The sequence below is a fragment of the Oncorhynchus gorbuscha genome, unplaced genomic scaffold, assembly GCF_021184085.1.
Source record: "Oncorhynchus gorbuscha isolate QuinsamMale2020 ecotype Even-year unplaced genomic scaffold, OgorEven_v1.0 Un_scaffold_835, whole genome shotgun sequence".
Classification (NCBI taxonomy): Eukaryota; Metazoa; Chordata; class Actinopteri; order Salmoniformes; family Salmonidae; genus Oncorhynchus; species Oncorhynchus gorbuscha.
In genome coordinates, this window is record NW_025745831.1 from 24,512 (window position 1) to 44,509 (window position 19,998).

At 43.6% G+C, this 19,998-nt stretch overlaps 1 protein-coding gene across 1 annotated transcript in view; it reads left to right on the forward strand.

Moving 5' to 3' along the window:
* LOC124020489 (reelin-like) overlaps positions 1-19,998 on the forward strand; it is a 266,814-nt gene that overhangs the window by 14,560 nt on the left and 232,256 nt on the right. Inside the window, exon 2 of the mRNA XM_046335735.1 lies at positions 7,170-7,277. Coding sequence (XP_046191691.1) covers positions 7,170-7,277 — 108 coding nt within the window. The remainder of the gene's footprint in view (positions 1-7,169; positions 7,278-19,998) is intronic.

Sequence of the window (19,998 nt, forward strand, 5' to 3'; positions counted from 1 at the left end):
GGGGAGAGATGAGGAGTGAGACAGGAAGGAGTGAGAGGGAGAAAAGACAGGGAAGAGAGAGGAAGGAGAGAGAGGGAGGAGAGAGAGAGAGGAAGGGGAGAGAGGGATGACAGACATGGAGGAAAGAGAGGGAGAAGAGAGAGGGAGGAGGAGGGAAGAAGGAGAGGGAGGAGAGACATGGATGAGAGAGACGGATGAGAAAGAGGGAGGAGAGACAGGGAGGAGCGAGAGGAGAGAGTGGGAGGAGAGACAGGGAGGAGAGAGAGGAATGAGAGATGAGAGAGGGTGTGGAGAGAGGGGGAGGAGAGAGAGAGGGAGTGGAGAGAGAGAGAGAGAGAGAGAGAGAGAGAGAGAGAGAGAGAGAGAGAGAGAGAGAGAGGGAGGAGAGAGAGAGATGACAGACATGGAGGAAAGAGAGGGAGAAGAGAAAGAGAGGAGAGAGAGGGAGGAGAAAGGGGGAAGAAGGAGAGGGAGGACAGTCATGGGTGAGAGACCGATGAGAAAGACGGAGAGGTGACAGGTAGGAGAGAGAGGGAGGAGAGACAGGTAGGAGAGAGAGGGAGGAGAGACAGGGAGGAGAGAGAGTGGAAGGAGAGAGAGGAGAGAGTGGGTGGAGACAGGGAGGAGAGAAAGTTGGTGTTTAGTATCCTCAGTGGCTCTGCAAGTGCGGAGAGGATATTATTTGCTGCTGGCCTGCTCTCCAAGCACCATTGCATGACCCTGAAGCCACAGACATAGGCCAAACTCCTGTTTCTAAAAATGAATTCAAAGGCGCTGTAGACTGAGCCTAATAAGGCATTTTTTGATTAATTTTTATTTACATCTAAGTAAGCCACATCCTATATGCGCAATGTATAGACTATAGTGATTTAATACAATGAAATGGTGTTTAAAAGTGTTTTATGTCCCTACCAGCCTATTGTGTCACACTCACAAATGCTTCACAATATATTTATTTGTAGGCTATAGCCTTGAAATAATTGAAATAATGTAGCCTAAATAATTAATTGTATTTCCTTCGTAGGCTCCCTGTCTGGCTCCTGACCTATTTAGAGTGTTTATATGCTATTTAATATGACATATAGCCTATCTGAAATGGTGTGCACTTCTTACATTCACCCTTTCATGTTTACTTTTCTTTCAAATCAAATGGTTTGGTTTCATCGGTCCTCCCCTCCCGCTCCGCTCCGTGGCTCGACGACTCATTGCGAGCTCACAGAACAGGGCTCCGGGCAGCCGAGCGGAAATGGAGGAAAACTCGCCTCCCTGCGGACCTGACATCCTTTCGCTCCCTCCTCTCTACATTTTCCTCTTCTGTCTCTGCTGCTAAAGCCACTTTCTACCACTCTAAATTCCAAGCTTTTGCCTCTAACTCTAGGAAGCTCTTTGCCACCTTCTCCTCCCTCCTGAATCCTCCTCTCCCCCCCTCCTCCCTCTCTGCAGATGACTTCGTCAACCATTTTGAAAAGAAGGTCGACGACATCCGATCCTCGTTTGCTAAGTCAAACGACACCGCTGTTTCTGCTCACACTGCCCTACCCTGTGCTCTGACCTCTTTCTCCCCTCTCTCTCCAGATGAAATCTCACGTCTTGTGACGGCCGGCCGCCCAACAACCTGCCCGCTTGACCCTATCCCCTCCTCTCTTCTCCAGACCATTTCCGGAGACCTTCTCCCTTACCTCACCTCGCTCATCAACTCATCCATGACCGCTGGCTACGTCCCTTCCGTCTTCAAGAGAGCGAGAGTTGCACCCCTTCTGAAAAAACCTACACTCGATCCCTCCGATGTCAACAACTACAGACCAGTATCCCTTCTTACTTTTCTCTCCAAAACTCTTGAACGTGCCGTCCTTGGCCAGCTCTCCCGCTATCTCTCTCAGAATGACCTTCTTGATCCAAATCAGTCAGGTTTCAAGACTAGTCATTCAACTGAGACTGCTCTTCTCTGTATCACGGAGGCGCTCCGCACCGCTAAAGCTAACTCTCTCTCCTCTGCTCTCATCCTTCTAGACCTATCGGCTGCCTTCGATACTGTGAACCATTAGATCCTCCTCTCCACCCTCTCCGAGTTGAGCATCTCCGGCGCGGCCCACGCTTGGATTGCGTCCTACCTGACAGGTCGCTCCTACCAGGTGGCGTGGCGAGAATCTGTCTCCTCACCACGCGCTCTCACCACTGGTGTCCCCTAGGGCTCTGTTCTAGGCCCTCTCCTATTCTCGCTATACACCAAGTCACTTGGCTCTGTCATAACCTCACATGGTCTCTCCTATCGTTGCTATGCAGACGACACACAATTAATCATCTCCTTTCCCCCTTCTGATGACCAGGTGGCGAATCGCATCTCTGGCAGACATATCAGTGTGGATGACGGATCACCACCTCAAGCTGAACCTCGGCAAGACGGAGCTGCTCTTCCTCCCAGGGAAGGACTGCCCGTTCCATGATCTCGCCATCACGGTTGAGAACTCCATTGTGTCCTCCTCCCAGAGCGCTAAGAACCTTGGCGTGATCCTGGACAACACCCTGTCGTTCTCAACTAACATCAAGGCGGTTGCCCGTTCCTGTAGGTTCATGCTCTACAACATCCGCAGAGTACGACCCTGCCTCACACAGGAAGCGGCGCAGGTCCTAATCCAGGCACTTGTCGTCTCCCGTCTGGATTACTGCAACTCGCTGTTGGCTGGGCTCCCTGCCTGTGCCATTAAACCCCTACAACTCATCCAGAACGCCGCAGCCCGTCTGGTGTTCAACCTTCCCAAGTTCTCTCACGTCACCCCGCTCCTCCGCTCTCTCCACTGGCTTCCAGTTGAAGCTCGCATCCGCTACAAGACCATGGTGCTTGCCTACGGAGCTGTGAGGGGAACGGCACCTCAGTACCTCCAGGCTCTGATCAGGCCCTACACCCAAACAAGGGCACTGCGTTCATCCACCTCTGGCCTGCTCGCCTCCCTACCACTGAGGAAGTACAGTTCCCGCTCAGCCCAGTCTAAACTGTTCGCTGCTCTGGCCCCCCAATGGTGGAACAAACTCCCTCACGACGCCAGGACAGCGGAGTCAATCACCACCTTCCGGAGACATCTGAAACCCCACCTCTTTAAGTAATACCTAGGATAGGATAAGTAATCCTTCTCACCCCCCCTTTAAGATTTAGATGCACTATTGTAAAGTGACTGTTCCACTGGATGTCATAAGGTGAATGCACCAATTTGTAAGTCGCTCTGGATAAGAGCGTCTGCTAAATGACTTAAATGTAATGTAAATGTAAAACCAAATTGTAGGTTCAGGTAGTCACAAAAAAATAGATGGGTTTTGGTTAAATTGTGATTTTAATGAATGGAGGGAATTTAAAGAGCTTGTTTTTGCTTTCTGTGGGCGTGGGGCGGTTTTTAGCAGAGTGGTTGGAAAGGACATGGAGCGATGAGTGGGATTTCCAACAGGGAGGAGAGGAAAGAGATGAGGGGACAGACAGGGAGGAGTAGTGCCGGATTAATGCAGGGGCTGAAACCCCTTGTCCATGGCCTGTGGGTGGCCCAAGAGGAAAGAATGAGATATTTGACAAGCAGGGACCCATGTGGGTAACTGGTGGGCCCTGCTTGAATGGGTGACTGATTAATAAAACATGTAAATATACTACACAAAAACAACAAAGGTGTTGGACCTATCTTTCAATAGATTAAATGAAAGATCCCAGAAATATTCGATATGCACAAAAAATATTATTTCTCAAAAATGTTGTGCAGAAATGTGTTTACATCCCTGTTAGTGAACAATTCTCCTTTACCAATGTCACGGTTTTCTTCTATCTCCTCCTCTGACGAAGAGGTGTAGCAAGGATCGGACCAAAATGCAGCGTGGTAATTTTCATACATGTTTAATAACGAATAAACACGAACAATACAAAAACGTAACACGAAAACCGAAACAGCCTATACTGGCGCAAACTAACACAGTAACACAGAGACAGGAAAGATCACCCACGAAACACTCAAAGAATATGGCTGCCTAAAAATGGTTCCCAATTAGAGACAACGATAAACACCTGCCTCTGATTGAGAACCACTTCAGGCAACCATAGACTTTTCTAGATAACCCTACTAATTCACAATCCCAATACCTACAAAAAACCCAAGACAAAACACACCACATAAATAAACCCATGTCACACCCTGGCCTGACCAAAATAATAAAGAAAACACAAAATACTAAGACCAGGGCGTGACAACCAAGATAATCCATCCACCTGACAGGTGTGGCATATCAAGAATCTTTTTAAACACAATGATCATTTCACAGGTGCACCTTGTGCTGGTGACAATTAAAGGCCACTCTAAAATGTGCAGTTTTGTCACACAACACAATGCCACAGATGTCTCAAGTTTTGAGGGAGCATGCAATTGGCATGCTGACTGCAGGAATGTCCATTAGAGCTGTTGTCAGATAATTTAATATTTATTTGTCTACCGTAAGCCATCCCCATTATCATTTTAGAGAATTTGCCAATACGTCCAACCGGCCTCACAACAACCACGTCTAACCACGCCAGCCCAGGACCTCCACATCTGGCTCTTCACCAATAGGTTCGTCTGAGACCAGCCACACGGACAGCTGATGAAACTAATGATTATTTCTGTTTGCAATAAAGCCCTTTTGCGGAGAATCACTCCTTCTGATTGGCTGTGCCTGGCTCTCCAGTGGGTGGGCCTATGCCCTCCCAGGCCCCATGGCTGCGCCACTTGCCCAGTCATGTGAAATCTATAGATCAGGGCCTAATTCATGTATTTCAATTGGCCCATGTTAAATTTATATTTTTGTCAGTATAAATGACTACCTTTCAACTAGGGTCATGAAGTCCACCACAGGAACCGCTAGCGTCCGTAGACCGAGACAGACAGAGACAGATAGACATACAGACAGACATGAGGCCACAGAAGTTTGCTTGCCCAAATTCCCCACACCTAAACAGACCCAGATGGTATTACACTACGAGTCTCTGTCTCTCATCCTTCACCCAGTTCCATAATAAACTGAGGTGGAATCCCGGGTCAGCTTTGGTTCCTCTCTCTTTCTTCTTTGACATACAGAACCCAGCCAGACACATATTCATTTTGGGAGTGTACTGTATTCCTTTAGAGCCTTAGTTTTCCCCTCGTAGCCATAGGATCTGTCTGGTTGGCACCAGGCCAAGCCATGAGCCACAAAGTCAGTGATGCTAGTTGTTTTTACCCCAGTGATGTAGCTATGTAGTCCTGTGGTATTTTTATGTCAATGATGTAGTGCTGTGGTCCAGTCAGTCAAAAGTCGTCTAGTCCAGTGATGTTTTACACTAGTGATGTAATCGTGTAGTTGTGTGGTCCTGTGGTCCTGTGACTCAATAGTCATGTAGTCCAAAGATATTTTTTTACAGTGAAGTTGTCCTGTGGTGTTTTAAATCCATCGATATAGTCCTGCTGTGGCTAGTGAGGTTTTACAGTAACTCCAGTAATGTAGTCTTGTGGTACTGTGGTCCTGTCAATCAGAATTAGATTTATACAGAAAACCAATAGCTAGTTAACCTGCTGGATACACTATTGATCGACGTTCTGCTCCCCGGGACTACACTGTGGCTACCTGGCATGGATTGATGGATTGCCTAGTCCCTGAGTAACACCATCATCAAAGTCCTTTCGTTGACTCATCAATAAGGATCTTTGATTTCCCCAGCAGGTCTACTGTGGTAGATCACACTGTGGAAGAGTGGGTGGTTAGATCAGATAACAAAACACTCCTAGTATGTGACTCAAACCTCCACAGAGACCAGAAAGCCATTCTCCCTATGCTGCCATAGTCTTATTTCTTGGGTGGAGTAACATTTGTCATAGTTGGCATCTGTAACTGGATGCAAACCGCACCTCCGGAACATCCCAGCACCTGCACTCACCTCTGTTCCGTCTTTTCCGTCTCTCCCTCTCCCTTCCCTCTCTCCCATACAAATATTGTTATTTACACAACCCCCTGCCTCCCTTAGGGGACTCCTTCTCACCTTTACACCCGTTACCCTCTACCCCTCCCCCTCTCTGATTGCCAGACCCTCGTGAACACCTGTGCTCTGTGCTCGTTAGTCTCGTTAGCAGCAGAGAGAGTGTTAAAGGTGGTGGTGGGCATGTTCTCTGCCAGATAGATACACATCACACTGGCTAATTATCTAGCATCAGTATGTAGTCTGCTGTATGTTACTGGAGAGGTGGGCCTGTGTTTGTAGGATTTCTATCATAATAATTACAGGACTAGGACTTAGTGTTGATGTTGATCCTTGATCTTGTAAGTAATTAGCATATACATTCATTGGTGATTAAGATACTTTGCAGGGAGGTAATGCAATTAGAGCCATACCTCAGGTTTGAGTGTTTCATATTATATTCATATTATCTTGCTTGCGATAGTGCTCGCCAGAATGTAGTCCTAAAACCAGAAATGAGTAACCTCTGGTTCCTTCAGCCCTTTCTATGGGGAAAATTAATGGGGAAAGAATGGGAGTATGGGATAAACGCTAAAAATATGGTCTGAGGTTAACAGGCTTAGGAGATCTGAAATGTTTGTTTCTGTGGGATAATATCAGTCAGTTAACATGACCTTTGTGAATTATGAAGTCTTTATCTTGTGTTCTATGATAATATCAGTCAGTTAACGTGACCTTTATGTTTTGTTTCTATGATAATATCAGTCAGCTAACATGGCCTTTATGTTGTGTTCTATGATAATATCAGTCAGTTAACGTGACCTTTATGTTGTGTTCAATGGTAATATCAGTTAGTTAAGACGACCTTTATGAATTATGAAGCCTTTATCTGCATTATGTACTTGTTTTTATTGCATACTGTAAATGCTTCAAATTTCACAAACTGTACATTTTTAGCTGATGAAGATTATTTCATAGAACAAGCCCGTTTTTACCAAATACCTTATTTTTAGCATTTATTTTCATCATAGACTTGGCCAACAAGTTAGTTCCTACAAAAAAAAAGACATTACTAGTGTTCTCTATTCCAACACGTTGCTATGAATTTACTACTTTGCCTGTTGCTAGTTTCTTTGTGTGTTTATTCCAATGTGTGTGAGTGTTTGAAGAAAGATGACCAGATAACTTAGCAGTGCTTTTCTTACATCACACTCTTGTTTCGGTCTCTCCACAGTGACTGTCTCCACCAGTGTGTATTTTGATGGCCTGCTCGTGACCGGTCTCTACACGTCCACTCCTGTCCAGTCTGCTCCTATCCCTGCTCCTGCTGCCTTCGGCTTCGGTGAGTCAACCTTTCAGTTCTGGACATCCTCAGTAACAATATGATAACCAACGAATGACATCTACTATGAAGATTAGACCTAAAAGATGAACAATCAGTTGAAAATTCCACAGTGGACTATTATATGATTTCCTTTTCTTGATCAGAAGTTACTGGCAAATCACTCCACCCCCCCCCATGGTTACAGAACAATGCAAAAATTAATGAAAGGAAACCACTTTAGTGTATTAAGATCCCAGGTTCTCCCAGTCCCTCCTCCACAGGCCTCTGATCCCAGTCCCTCCTCCACAGGCCTCTGATCCCAGTCCAGACTCAGTCAGACGGCTCACAACCCAAAGAACACACACAGGGCGTCAGAAAGGCTATGATGGATGAGACTGGGGTTGAGTCTAGGGTTGATGTGGCCTGGGGTTGGGGTTGATACACTCTTGCTGTTTGATTGTAGAATGAAGGGAACGCAGATCTGTCCATAAAGGGGGAAAATACCAGAGGTACTATATGTTCTGTTAAATTATGTGGGAAGTACATTCTAAACCACAGGAGAAGTTGGAACAATGGAAAATAGAGAAAGAGATCATACTGACTGACTATAGTATGACAATTCATCAGGACAATTCGTCCTGTACACCATTCAGCTGGTGTACAGGACAAGCAGTCACATGTATACAAAAGGTCATGCAGTTTTTCTTAGGAACTGCTTTTGGGACATTCCAAAGATTGGATTATGGGAAGTTCTGTGAAAACATGCCTGTAATGTCATAGCTTTATCTCTACCATCAGCGTTAGCCATGGGCATGAAGTTCAGTGAAAAATGTAATGGCTGGATTCTGTGATGTAATAGCTGTATAGCTACCATTGGTGTTTACTGGGCATGGGTTTGACATTTTTTAGAATTCTTGCTTACTTACTAATTCATCGTCTTTGTGCCTGCTGGCGCTTGAGGCTGAAATGATAGGACTCCAATTCTGACCATCTAAACCATCAATTTGGTCTAACAGAGAAACTCAGTTGTAAGAAATGTAACGCAGTAAGGATAATATAGTCTATGAGTTGAACTGAGAAGGTGCCTAAATTGAGATATCAGCGGATGGGAAGCCCAGTGTGCCAGGATGGAGGTCTCCTGTGGCCATAATGGACCCACACAGAGAGCAGGGCTCCAGTCCCAGAACTGTGCCCAAACTGTGCACTCTGTCTTTTCCCCTGCCACTGGAGTTCATTACAATTTTGCAACCCTGAAGGCATCCAAGCTTTGGGCCTCCAACATTGTGTCACCTTTGCTTCACAGAGACTAATTGAGCTGTGACTCATTCATTTGAAGAATGTGTGGACAAACTGGCAGACTGATGGGTAGCTGCCCATTCTGCCAGTCTCATCCTCTGCCGGAAAAGTTCAACAGTGGTAGTCACTAGATTACTCAGTCATCCACTCTAGTTTCAGCTGAAGAGCTCTGCTGGGGCCAGAGTTGTCCAGCGCGCCGTAACAGCGCCTCAAATTTTTGGGCAATTGTATGCCCGCTTCTCTATAAAACAAAGTAGCCTATCACCGGCCCAGATTCACACACCAAGGCAAAGAAGGTTGATCAAAGCAGAATGAAGGCGGGATCTGAATTGAATAGCAATGGCTATTGGGAATTCATTTTCTGATTTGGCTTTGTTCAAGTTTATTTGCCACTAGACTGTGAATCTGTGCGTGATAGTAGGCTGTCAGTTCGCAATTGTGCAGATTGAAAATGGGCCAGCTTGTATGCGCATGATGCGCTGTTGAAGGTTGTAAAATTAGGGTCTGTAAGGTCATGAAAATACATTTATTTCACCATTTTTGTAATGTATTTAATGAAGGAACACTTAAATATTAGCCAATCAATCAATGAAAAATCAATCTATCAGCCATCATCCGAATGACCCTTCAGTGCGTGTCTCAAGGTCGATGTCGCCTTCTTCCCACTAAATAAATCTGCACCGTTGAAAAACTGGGATTCCCCTCTATTAAACAGTAGCCATGTAATTGTGACAACGTAGCGTAACTGACAAATGACTTGATGTGCATAGATCTCCCCTGAAACAAATATTTTAGCCTTGTATATAAATATGTCTAGTTAGATACCTAGCTTTTGGGGGGGGGTCTTGATCAATTCAAGTGTCTTGATCAATGGCACAATGGCAAGAGATGGAAGGCCTACATGGGAAAAGACAGTCTTCACGTGTCAATAATGCTTTCTTTTTCATGCAGGCTATAATACTAGTCATGAAAATGTGGTTTGAAAGTCATGGAGAAGTCATGGAAAATGTGTATGAACCCCTAAAATACTCAGCGGTCTTTATAGCATGCCATTTGTGAATTGTGGTGACCATAATCTAATGGACGGACGTGGAAAAAGACAGCTTCTGCACTTCTCCCTTCCCAAGTCAAGCACTGACTGAATGTATTCAGCGGCTCTGCTCTGATTCCTCTAGTCTACGTCTATCAATTCAATTCAATTATATTCAATTCAAGGGCTTTATTGGCATGGGAAACATGTGTTAACATTGCCAAAGCAAGTGAGGTAGACAACATACAAAGTGAATATATAAAGTGAAAAACAACAAAAATTAACAGTAAACATTACACATACAGCAGTTTCAAAACAGTAAAGACATTACAAATGTCATATTATATATATATATACAATGTACAAATAGTTAAAGGACACAAGATAAAATAAATAAGCATAAATATGGGTTGTATTTACAATGGTGTTTGTTCTTCACTGGTTGCCCTTCAGTGTCAGGGCCCTCTCTGCTGTAGAGTCAGATTGGATGTCAGTTAGCTGTCGGGCAGATGAGAGACGGCAACCCATCATGACACGCTACCTGGTGTGTTAGATGATAGATAGGTTCCAAAGTGTCTTCTGTCCTTACAGTCGCAGGAAAGAGTGAGGGGGAGAGGAAGAGGTAAAGAGAGAGAGAGAGGGAGAGAGAGAGAGAGAGAGCAACACTGTGCCTGTATGCTTCTCCATGCTTCCATCAGAGCATCCAAGTGGAGAAAGATGGCAGGAGAAGATGCTGAGAAAAAGTAGGGATAAAGCAAGAGGGAGTGGAAAGGAAACAGTGGATGGTTAGAGAGGAGGGGGAGGGTAGTGTGGGGTAAAGAGCAATGAAGGGGTGGAGGGAGGGGAGAGAACTGGTTCCCATGGGGTTCGGAGCTGTCAGTCCCTGTGAGACTTCAAAAGCTCTGTTCTCTCTTTGATCAAGCTGCTCACACACACACACACACACACACACACACACACACACACACACACACACACACACACACACACACACACACACACACACACACACACACACACACACACACACACACACACACACACACACACACACACACACACACACACACACACACACTAATACACACTCTCCCTGTGATCAGGCTGCTCCCTAACACTGGGCTGACAGCACCCTGACTGTGTCACTTAGAGAAGGATGAATGCTCTCTCACACACACACACACACACACACACACACACACACACACACACACACACACACACACACACACACACACACACACACACACACACACACACACACACACACACACACACACACACACACACACACACACACACACACACACACTTGACAAACTGTAATGATTCCCTGTTGAAGGAAATCATTTTGTTAGGGGATTTCCATACTGATGTCTGCAAAAAAGAAAATAGCCCGACCCACATGTATTTATGCACTTTTGTAGATCACTTGCTCTGACCCAAATGATAAAAGATCCCACCAGGATATGTGAAACAGTGCAAAGTAGGATTGACTTAATATTGGTGTCTGATAAATCTAAAATATCGCAGTGGAGTAATAGTATATGTAATCAGTGATCCTTTTATTACATTTTGCACTATCTTTAAGTGCCACAAAACCGTTAGAATCAGAGGACTCAAAAAATACTGTGTTGAAAAGTTTAGGGAGGAAGTGGGTAAAATTGACTGGTCACCTGTGCTGATAGTGTAGGGGTAGACAGTACTTGAGAAGTCTTTAAATGTAGATTCCTTGATATGGTGAATGTGATGGCTCCCATTGGACGGGTCAGGGTAAAGCAGAGATCTAGCCCTTTGTTTAATCATGAGATTCTAGAATCTATCCAAGTAAGGAATAAGAGCTTCAAAAAATGTAAGAACTCTCAAGAGCAGACTGATTTTGTCCTATATAAACGTCACAGAAATGAAGCACAGAGCAGGATGGATGGAGCTAAGAGGCGTTACTTTGCTGAGAAAATAATTGAGAACAATAATGACCCTAAAAAGTTTTGGAGATCATTTAAGGAACTAGGCTGTTGTAACACTACCAAAAACAAACTAAACAATATTGGACTGAACATCAGGGGGGAGATGGTATATGTTGCCAGCAAGCTGGTTAGCAAGCTGCCCACCAGTTCTGGTTTGTATGGAAGCAAACAAGTCAAGAAGTACTATGTAGAGTTAGGGGTTCAGCCAAACTCTTTTTCTTTTGCAAAGGTAGCAACAGCCAAAATAGTCAGTATGCTGGCAGAGCTTGAATGCTCCAAAGCCACAGGCCTGGATAATATTCCTGCAAGGTTTCTAATAGATTCTGCTGAGCAAATTGACCCTTGTATTACACATATCATTACACATATCGTTAATCTCTCTCTTGAACAAGGCATCTTTCCCAGGGACATCAAACAAGCTAAAGTTATACCTCTGTATAAGAAGGGGATAAAGTCTGACCCTGGGCCTATCCTCTGTATAGTATCAAAGATCCTGGAGAGAGTTGTACATGAGCAAATGTATGAATATGTTGACAAAGTTAACATATGATTTTCAGTAGAGGTTAATGCAAATAGTAGAGGTTAATGGTTCACTGTCTCAGGCAAAACCAATGAGTTATGGCGTACCGCAGGGGAGCGTGCATGGGCCTCTGCTGTTTTTATTGTATATTAACAATATGAAAGATGCTTGTTCTAGCCATATTTTTCTATATGCGGATGACTCTACAGTTCTGGTGTCTCACAGAAGTAAAACTATGTTGGAGAGCATACTTAGCACAGAGCTTACTAGCATTAGCAAATGGCTTGGAGATAATAAGCACTGAATACTTATGTAAATGTGATATTTCCTGGGAGGTTTGTAGAAATGTCTAAAAACCTGTTTTTGTCATTAAGGGGTGTTGTGTGTAGATTGATGAGGGTGGAAAAGAACAATTCAATACATTTTAGAATAAAGCTGTAATGTAACAAAATATGGAATAAGTTAAACCTCTTTGGGATAGGGGGCAGTATTTTCACATCCGGATGAAAAGCATGCCCAAAATAAACTGCCTGCTACTCAGGCCCAGAAGCTAGGGTATGCATATAATTGGTAGATTTGGATAGAAACCGCTCTAACGTTCCTAAAACTGTTCTAATAATGTCTGTGAGTATAACAAAACTTATTTGGAAGGCGAAAATCTGATGACAAACCATCCAGGATACTTTTTTTTGTTCACTGTGTATTCTATTAAATTTCTATGGGAAACTAGATTTATGAGGCACCTGGTTGCAGTTCCTATGGCTCACAATAGATATCAGTGTTTAGAAATTGGTTGATATTTTTCCTTTGAGAAATGAAGAAGTACGGCTATTCAGTATGAGAGTCAAGCCAAGTGTACTCTTTTGTTTGGTGCACACGACCTGTAGCTCGCTCCACTTTGATTTTATCTGCTATTGAACACAATATATTCTGTCTTAAATTGTATCGATATTTTACATTTTAGGATACCTAAAGATGGATTAGGAAAGTTGTTTGAAATGTTTGGACCAAGTTTACGGGTAACTTATTAGATAATTTGTAGTCATGTTGGACGAGTTGGAACGGGTGTTTTTCTGAATCAAACGCGCCAAATAAATTGACATTTTGGGGATATAAAGAAGCAATTTATCGAACAAATGGACCATTTGTGATGTTTCTTGGAAATTTTGGAGTGCCAACAGAAGAAGATCTTCAAAGGTAAGGCATGAACTATATCCTTATTTATTTTGTGTCGCAACCTCCCTGGTTGAAAAATGTTTGCCATGCATTTGTATGATGGGACGCTGTCCAGATAATCGCATGGTTTGCTTTCGCCATAAAGCCTTTTTGAAATCTGACATGGTGGATGGATTAACAAGAAGTTAAGCTTTATTTTTATGTATTACACTTGTGATTTCATGAAAGTTAAATATTTCTAGTATTTCACCGGATGTTGTCAAATCAATCCCGCTAAGTTTTAAGGGGACTGAATACTTTCTGAATGCACTGTATCTTGATGCGTGCCTGATGCTTCCCCTCATCCATGATTCTCTGCGGGGTACACAATATGAAGTGTACTTATTGTTGTCTCAATCAAATTATACAAATTATCCATAGCCTAGGCTATACAAAGAGCATGCTCTGAGAAGCACAGGGCAATGTTATATTTCTAAGAAAATGTACTAGCATACTGAGTTTTTGTGCTGCTGGGATGGTGTATAAAAAACTACACTGCATTACACACTGCCATGGAAAGGTTGTCCCTGTCATGAGCACTGTCCTGCACCGCTCTTGCTGATGTAAAATGAAATGTACCTAATTATTTGAAACAATCTACAGTATAATGATATTTGAGTCCGCAGTGCTTTGTGATAGAAACAAGCTCTAAAATGTCCGGGAAAGTCATGACTCCGATGCATATGAGATTTCTTTGCTTTGTCTCTGACATTGACAGGCTCTGCTACAACCTTTTATAGCCAAGGAGACATAACATTGACTTTGCTTGATGGGCATGCATAGCTCACCGCATGATCCTCAAACCAAAGACTTGCCAAACTCATGTTTCTAAAATTGAATTCAAAGGCAGTGTAGAATGACTGTATCGCCTAATAAGACATTTATTTGTTTCATTGTTATTTAATTCAAATACTTTATTTTTTACATTTAATTTTATGCAACCTAAATGCAAAATGTATAGGTATGATGTTGAAGTGCTGTTAAGCTCCTTCCTGCCTGTAGCGTGTCTCAAATGCTTCACAATTGGTTTCTTAAGTGGCAGGCTTGAAATAATAACATTGACTTTGCTTGATTAGAAATGTGTGATTGTGTCACTATCAATTTATTTGCAACAAGGCTACTAAACAACACACTAACTCTAAATCTTTCCGGAGCAATCCAAGCAACCAAAGAAGGAATGCAAATGAATGATTGAAGACATATTATTATTTCAAGCCTGCCACTTAAGAAACCAATTGTGAAGCATTTGAGAAACAAATAAATGTCTTATTAGGCGATACAGTCATTCTACACTGCCTTTGAATTCAATTTTAGAAACATGAGTTTGGCAAGTCTTTGGTTTGAGGATCATGCGGTGAGCTATGCATGCCCAGTTTGTTAATGTAGCCTAGCAGATGTTCTTATATTCTCATACCCTGATCACAGTCAACACAAATCTATTTTGTAACAACAATATCATGGAATTAAATATAAAATTAGTTCTCAAATGAAAAAAAAGTTACATGTGCATAATATGAACTAATTGGGGAAACTATCATTTTTATATTCTATAGGCCTACATAAAAAGTAGTAACTTTTTCACTCATTATTTACAATAAATGTGACTCCAAAATGAAACAATACATGATTTACCATTCATTTCTATTGGGCACAAAATAATCTGAAACACAACCAAAACAATCTTGTAGAGTCACAAGCTTGATGTAGTCATTGATTGCTATGAATATAGGATCAAATATTAAACTTTTTACTATTGCACATATTAACTAAATATTACACTTTTTACTAATACACATACAGTATATGTGCATAAGTGAATTTGTCCCAATACTATGTACAAAAAGTGCTGTAATTTCTAAACGGTTCACCCTCAAATTAGAACTGACAATCAGCACTTTAACCTCTTTGTCATTGTATCATTTGAAATCCAACGTGCTGGAGTACAGAGCATAAACAACAAAAAATGTCACTGTCCAGATATTTTGGATATCGTAAATCGCCCCCAAAAATCTGTTATTTTTAAGCCATATCGCCCAGCCCTAACTCTGTGTCCAAAGTCTCAGACTTTTTTCCAAGGGCTCTGATGACTCTTATTTCTGATGATGTCTGTCTGTCTGTGTGTGTGTATGTGCCTAGCACTTCCAATGTGGTTGCCACCTCTCCTCAGCCTCTTTGTGTGTGTGCCTTTCCTTGGGGTATGTGTGTGTAGGGCCTGGAGAGTCTGATGGTTCTACGGATAAATTAATAAGCACTGAAGATTGTCAAAAGAGGAGCGGGTTTTGTGTAGGATGTGATTTGTACTCTCTTTCGGACAGACGGACACACACACACACACACAGCTATCTGTAAAAATCTCTGTGTTACGAATCCCTTTTGGCCCGACAGGCTAGGGGGGATGGTAATGAGACCCGTAACATAACTCATGCAAATTATTATTGTGACAAAGTAAAAGTGTGAATGAAATAACCACGACAACAGAAATCTACCGTCAAACTCCAGGTTTATTTATAAACACACGGTAATGGGGGGGAGCAGGAAAAGGGGCTGAGCTGGACCCAAGGAAAGAAACAATAAATATACAAAAACACACCCCTAAGCTAGACTAGCCTACTTTAACAACAACTAACTAACTAACCAAAAATACAGTGGGTGGTCCGCCCAGTTCTAACTAGTGTATTTAACAAAGTTCACCTACGGGTAGCGTATGCCCATGGGCGACTTGTCTTGGTTGAGCTGGACCCAAGGAAAGAAACAATAAATATACAAAAACACACCCCTAAGCTAGACTAGCCTACTTTAACAACAACTAACTAACTAACCAAAAATACAGTGGGTGGTCCGCCCAGTTCCCCTGGGCGACTTGTCTTAGTTTCCCCCTTATTTTCCCACCAGCAAGCAAACAAACAAACACCATAACCAAAAACAATACTCACAGGTGATGACAAAGTGCTATGGAGGTGCTTTAAACAAAAGAGAGGTTAAGACACAAAGCGAGAGTGAAACACAGAGACCTACAGACATGGCATTTATAGAGAGATTGAGCTGAGCTGAGCTCATGAACAAACAAATGATGGGGTTTTTAAACCATGGGGAAGGAACTGTGATAGGTCAGGAAATAGGAGGAGGTGTGTCTTCTGATTGATGATTGATTGTTGACTGATTGGGGAGTGATGATTTTCACCTGTGAGGGGAGAAGGAGAGAAAAGAAACACACACACAGGATACACACACACAGGATAACTGTATCCGTAAAACTCTGTGTTGTTGGCACGGTAACCCGCTACACAGATTGGTCTTCTGTATGCCTTTCTCTCAATCCCACAATACCGCAGGGCGCTAACAGGTGGCTCAACATTTGGGTACTCTCTCTCAATGTCCAGTGGAGCGCGAGCTCAGATAAGGGTTAGACATGAGATAAACAATCACACATATACTAACAAGCACCTACACAGTACATGCACTCACTGGTGCACACATACTGTACCTTTGCATACGTATGGAGTTAACTTTATATACAGCTGCTCTGGAGAACATAACTCACTCACTACATTTTTGAACTCCCACAGCTATTGTGGGTGTGCTTTGATGCACAGTCTTTCTGCATCATCATGTTTCATAAAGATAGAGAATGGCAGAGGGATAGAGGAGAGGAACAGATAGATAGAAGGAAAGAGATGGATAGAGAGAGAGAGAGAGAGAGAGAGGGAGGGAGGGAGGAGTGAGTGTGGTGGTAGAGCAGTTGGACTGTGATGGAGATTTCAAAGCGATGATGCTGCGATGCCCCCCACACACATAGCATGGTTATTTTTCTACCATGGAGAGGCTGGTTCCATGCCAGAGAGCTGTAAGGGTCGGAAGTGAGAGGAAAGGGAAAGATGGAGAGATGGAAAGAGAAAGAGGGGTGCAGGGGGTCAGGGTAGAAAGAGCAGAACGAGGGAGTGAGAGTCAGCAAGAGAGCGAGGCGAAGGGAGGGAGAGAGAAAAGGAGAGAGAAGCAAGAGAGAGAGTGTGAACATTTTGTCTCAAAGGCTGCTGTGTTTGACACATTTCTGTGAACAATAGTGGGTGTGCATCATCTCTACCCTCAACTAGCTGGAAGGGAGGTGGGCATCCCTTTGCTGCTGTATTAAAAGCCGTAGGAATTCTAGATAGAATCAACCTGAAAGTGTGGGGGTCTGTGGGGTTTCCTCTGAAGGAGAGTATTGAGGATTTGGTTTCCTAAAAGTATTTTGTTGTGACAAGGTGTATGCCCATCCAAGGTGCACTGTGAAGTCTATTCATTTTCAATGTTCCCTGCAGAAAAACATAATAGAAAACATTTATGATTCTACATGATGAAGGGGCTTGGAAGTTGGGTTCCTTTGGTTCTTGAGTTTTCACTCCTGGTTCCGGTCCTCTGTGATCTGAAAGCTTTATAGAGATGTGTTGTTAATATGCCTGGTTCAGTGCATAGCCATGGTCAAGTGGGTAACACTCCTGGCTCATATATGGAGACCAGGGTTCAATCCCCGTTTCCTTCTTTGTCTTCCTTATTATCACCCCATCTGTTTCCAAATAGAGAATACAAATGTTACTTAGTGTGGAATTCCACTCCAGAAAAAGAAAATGCAACATTCTGTTTTACATAATAATGTTGTATTTACTCAAATCTAACAGAGGAAAATTACCTTGGCTTCCTAACCAGATCCAGGCTGTTGCTGTGAGACACACACACACCATCCCTGACTCAAATCTAACTGAGGAAAATGACCTTGGCTTCCTTAGGAGATCCAGGCTGTTGCTGTGACACACACCATCCCTGACTCAAATCTAACCGGGGAAAATGACTTGATGGCCTTTGATTCTCGCCCTCCTTATGAGATCCAGGCTGTCTCCGCAGGCCAGGCCCCCTCACCTGTCGTTCCATGTCTCCGTCTCCTCAACATGTTTCACTCAGTGAACTCAGAGAGCGGTGCCCCGACCCGTAGCTTGTTTGTTTGCTGGTTGACCTAACAGGTGGCGGAGTGGGATACGGGGAGAGCGTAGGCGCACAAATTAGAACAAGTCAAATCACATTAATGAATCTAGAGCTCAAACTATTAGCTGAGGAGTCGCGTTAAATTAAAAATCTAATTAGCCGTGGCGCCTGGAGAGAAAGCCTTGGCGTGCTGGAGCTGACACACACAGTGGGACAGAATAGCGGAAAGGACCGATGGATGGAGGGCTTTAGGATAGGGCAATGGATATGGGGATGGGGGCGGTGTGTGACCCAGCGTTGTAACCTCTTCATTGGGCCTCAGGCAGGCTGTTGGCTGGTGCTGCCAGGTGGTCCAGATGTCTCAACAAGATCTCACAGTTTGACCAATTTGATTTCTCCAAACGTCACATTTTAAAGTTGCTCCCAACATCAAATTGAGGTGTTTTTGGACACCCTGGGTTGCTCCTCTTTTATGCAGCTACTCCTGCATGACTTCCGAAAGGTTAAGTTAAGGGTTAAGGTTTGGGGTTAAACACGCAAGCCTCAAAGCTGGAGCTTGCAGCTTATGCCCATCTGCCATCCCAATCCACAACGCCTATTAAAACTCACGGCCACTTGATCAAATCAAATGTATTTAAATAGCCCTTCTTACATCAGCTGATATCTCAAAGTGCTGTGCAGAAACCCAGCCTAAAACCCCAAACAGCAAGCAATGCAGGTGTAGAAGCACGATGGTAATAGTGCTCACCGTTGCCCATAGTTTTAAAGGCATCTACTGTCAGCTTCAGGACAGGCATTGTCTCTCTCATCAATGCTTTCAGTGATATCTAGGGCTGCAAAGCTACTGGTAATTTACAAAAGTTACCAGAACATTCACTAATTTTGGTAATGAACATGCAATCTGTGGTAATGTATTGTAACTTTGGTAACTTGTACTTCAATACATTTTTTAAAATGTATTGATATACACTGAGTGTACAAAACATTAGGAACACCTTCCTAATATTGAGTTGCACCCCCTTTGCCCAAAGCCTTTTTGAGGAATGGACTCTACAAGGTGTCGAAAGCATTCAATGCTTCCCCAGTTGTGTCAAGTTGGTTGGATGTCCTTTGGGTGGTGGACCCTTCTTGATACACACGGGAAACTGTTGAGTGTGAAAAACCCAGCAGTGTTTCAGTTGTTGACACCATCCTTATAACTGTAAAATACATATCTATTTTGATCAAAATGTCTGCACCTGTCAGGACCGGCCCTGGAGTAGAGAAGCAGGTACGGGGAGTTAAACATTTAATCTGAAAAAGACAGGAACAGCATCAGCACACGGGTATACAAGGACATATGACAATCAATGCTAAAGTGGGGAACAGAACGAGGGAACAGACAGATATAGGGGAGGTAATAATCACTGATGCGCATGAAGGTGGAAGGCAGGTGTGCGTAATGCTGGGGAGCTAGGCGCATGGCAGTAGCCCCCCCTGTTGGGGGCACCACCCGGCCAATGCCGAGGCACTGGACGAGCCAGCTGGGTGTGAAATCCCAACGAACCAGCAGAGACGTGAGAGCCTTGTGAGCCGGCTGAGGCATGAAGGCCTGTCGATCCCTCTGAGGCGTGGGAGCCCGATGATCCGACGGAGGCATAGCAGCCTGACAAGCAGGCAGCCTGACAAGCCAGCTGGGCCAACCGGGGCAAGAAACCACTTGAGCCAGCTATTGCAAGACAGCCCGACGAGCTGGCTTATGCAACCCCTGTTTCA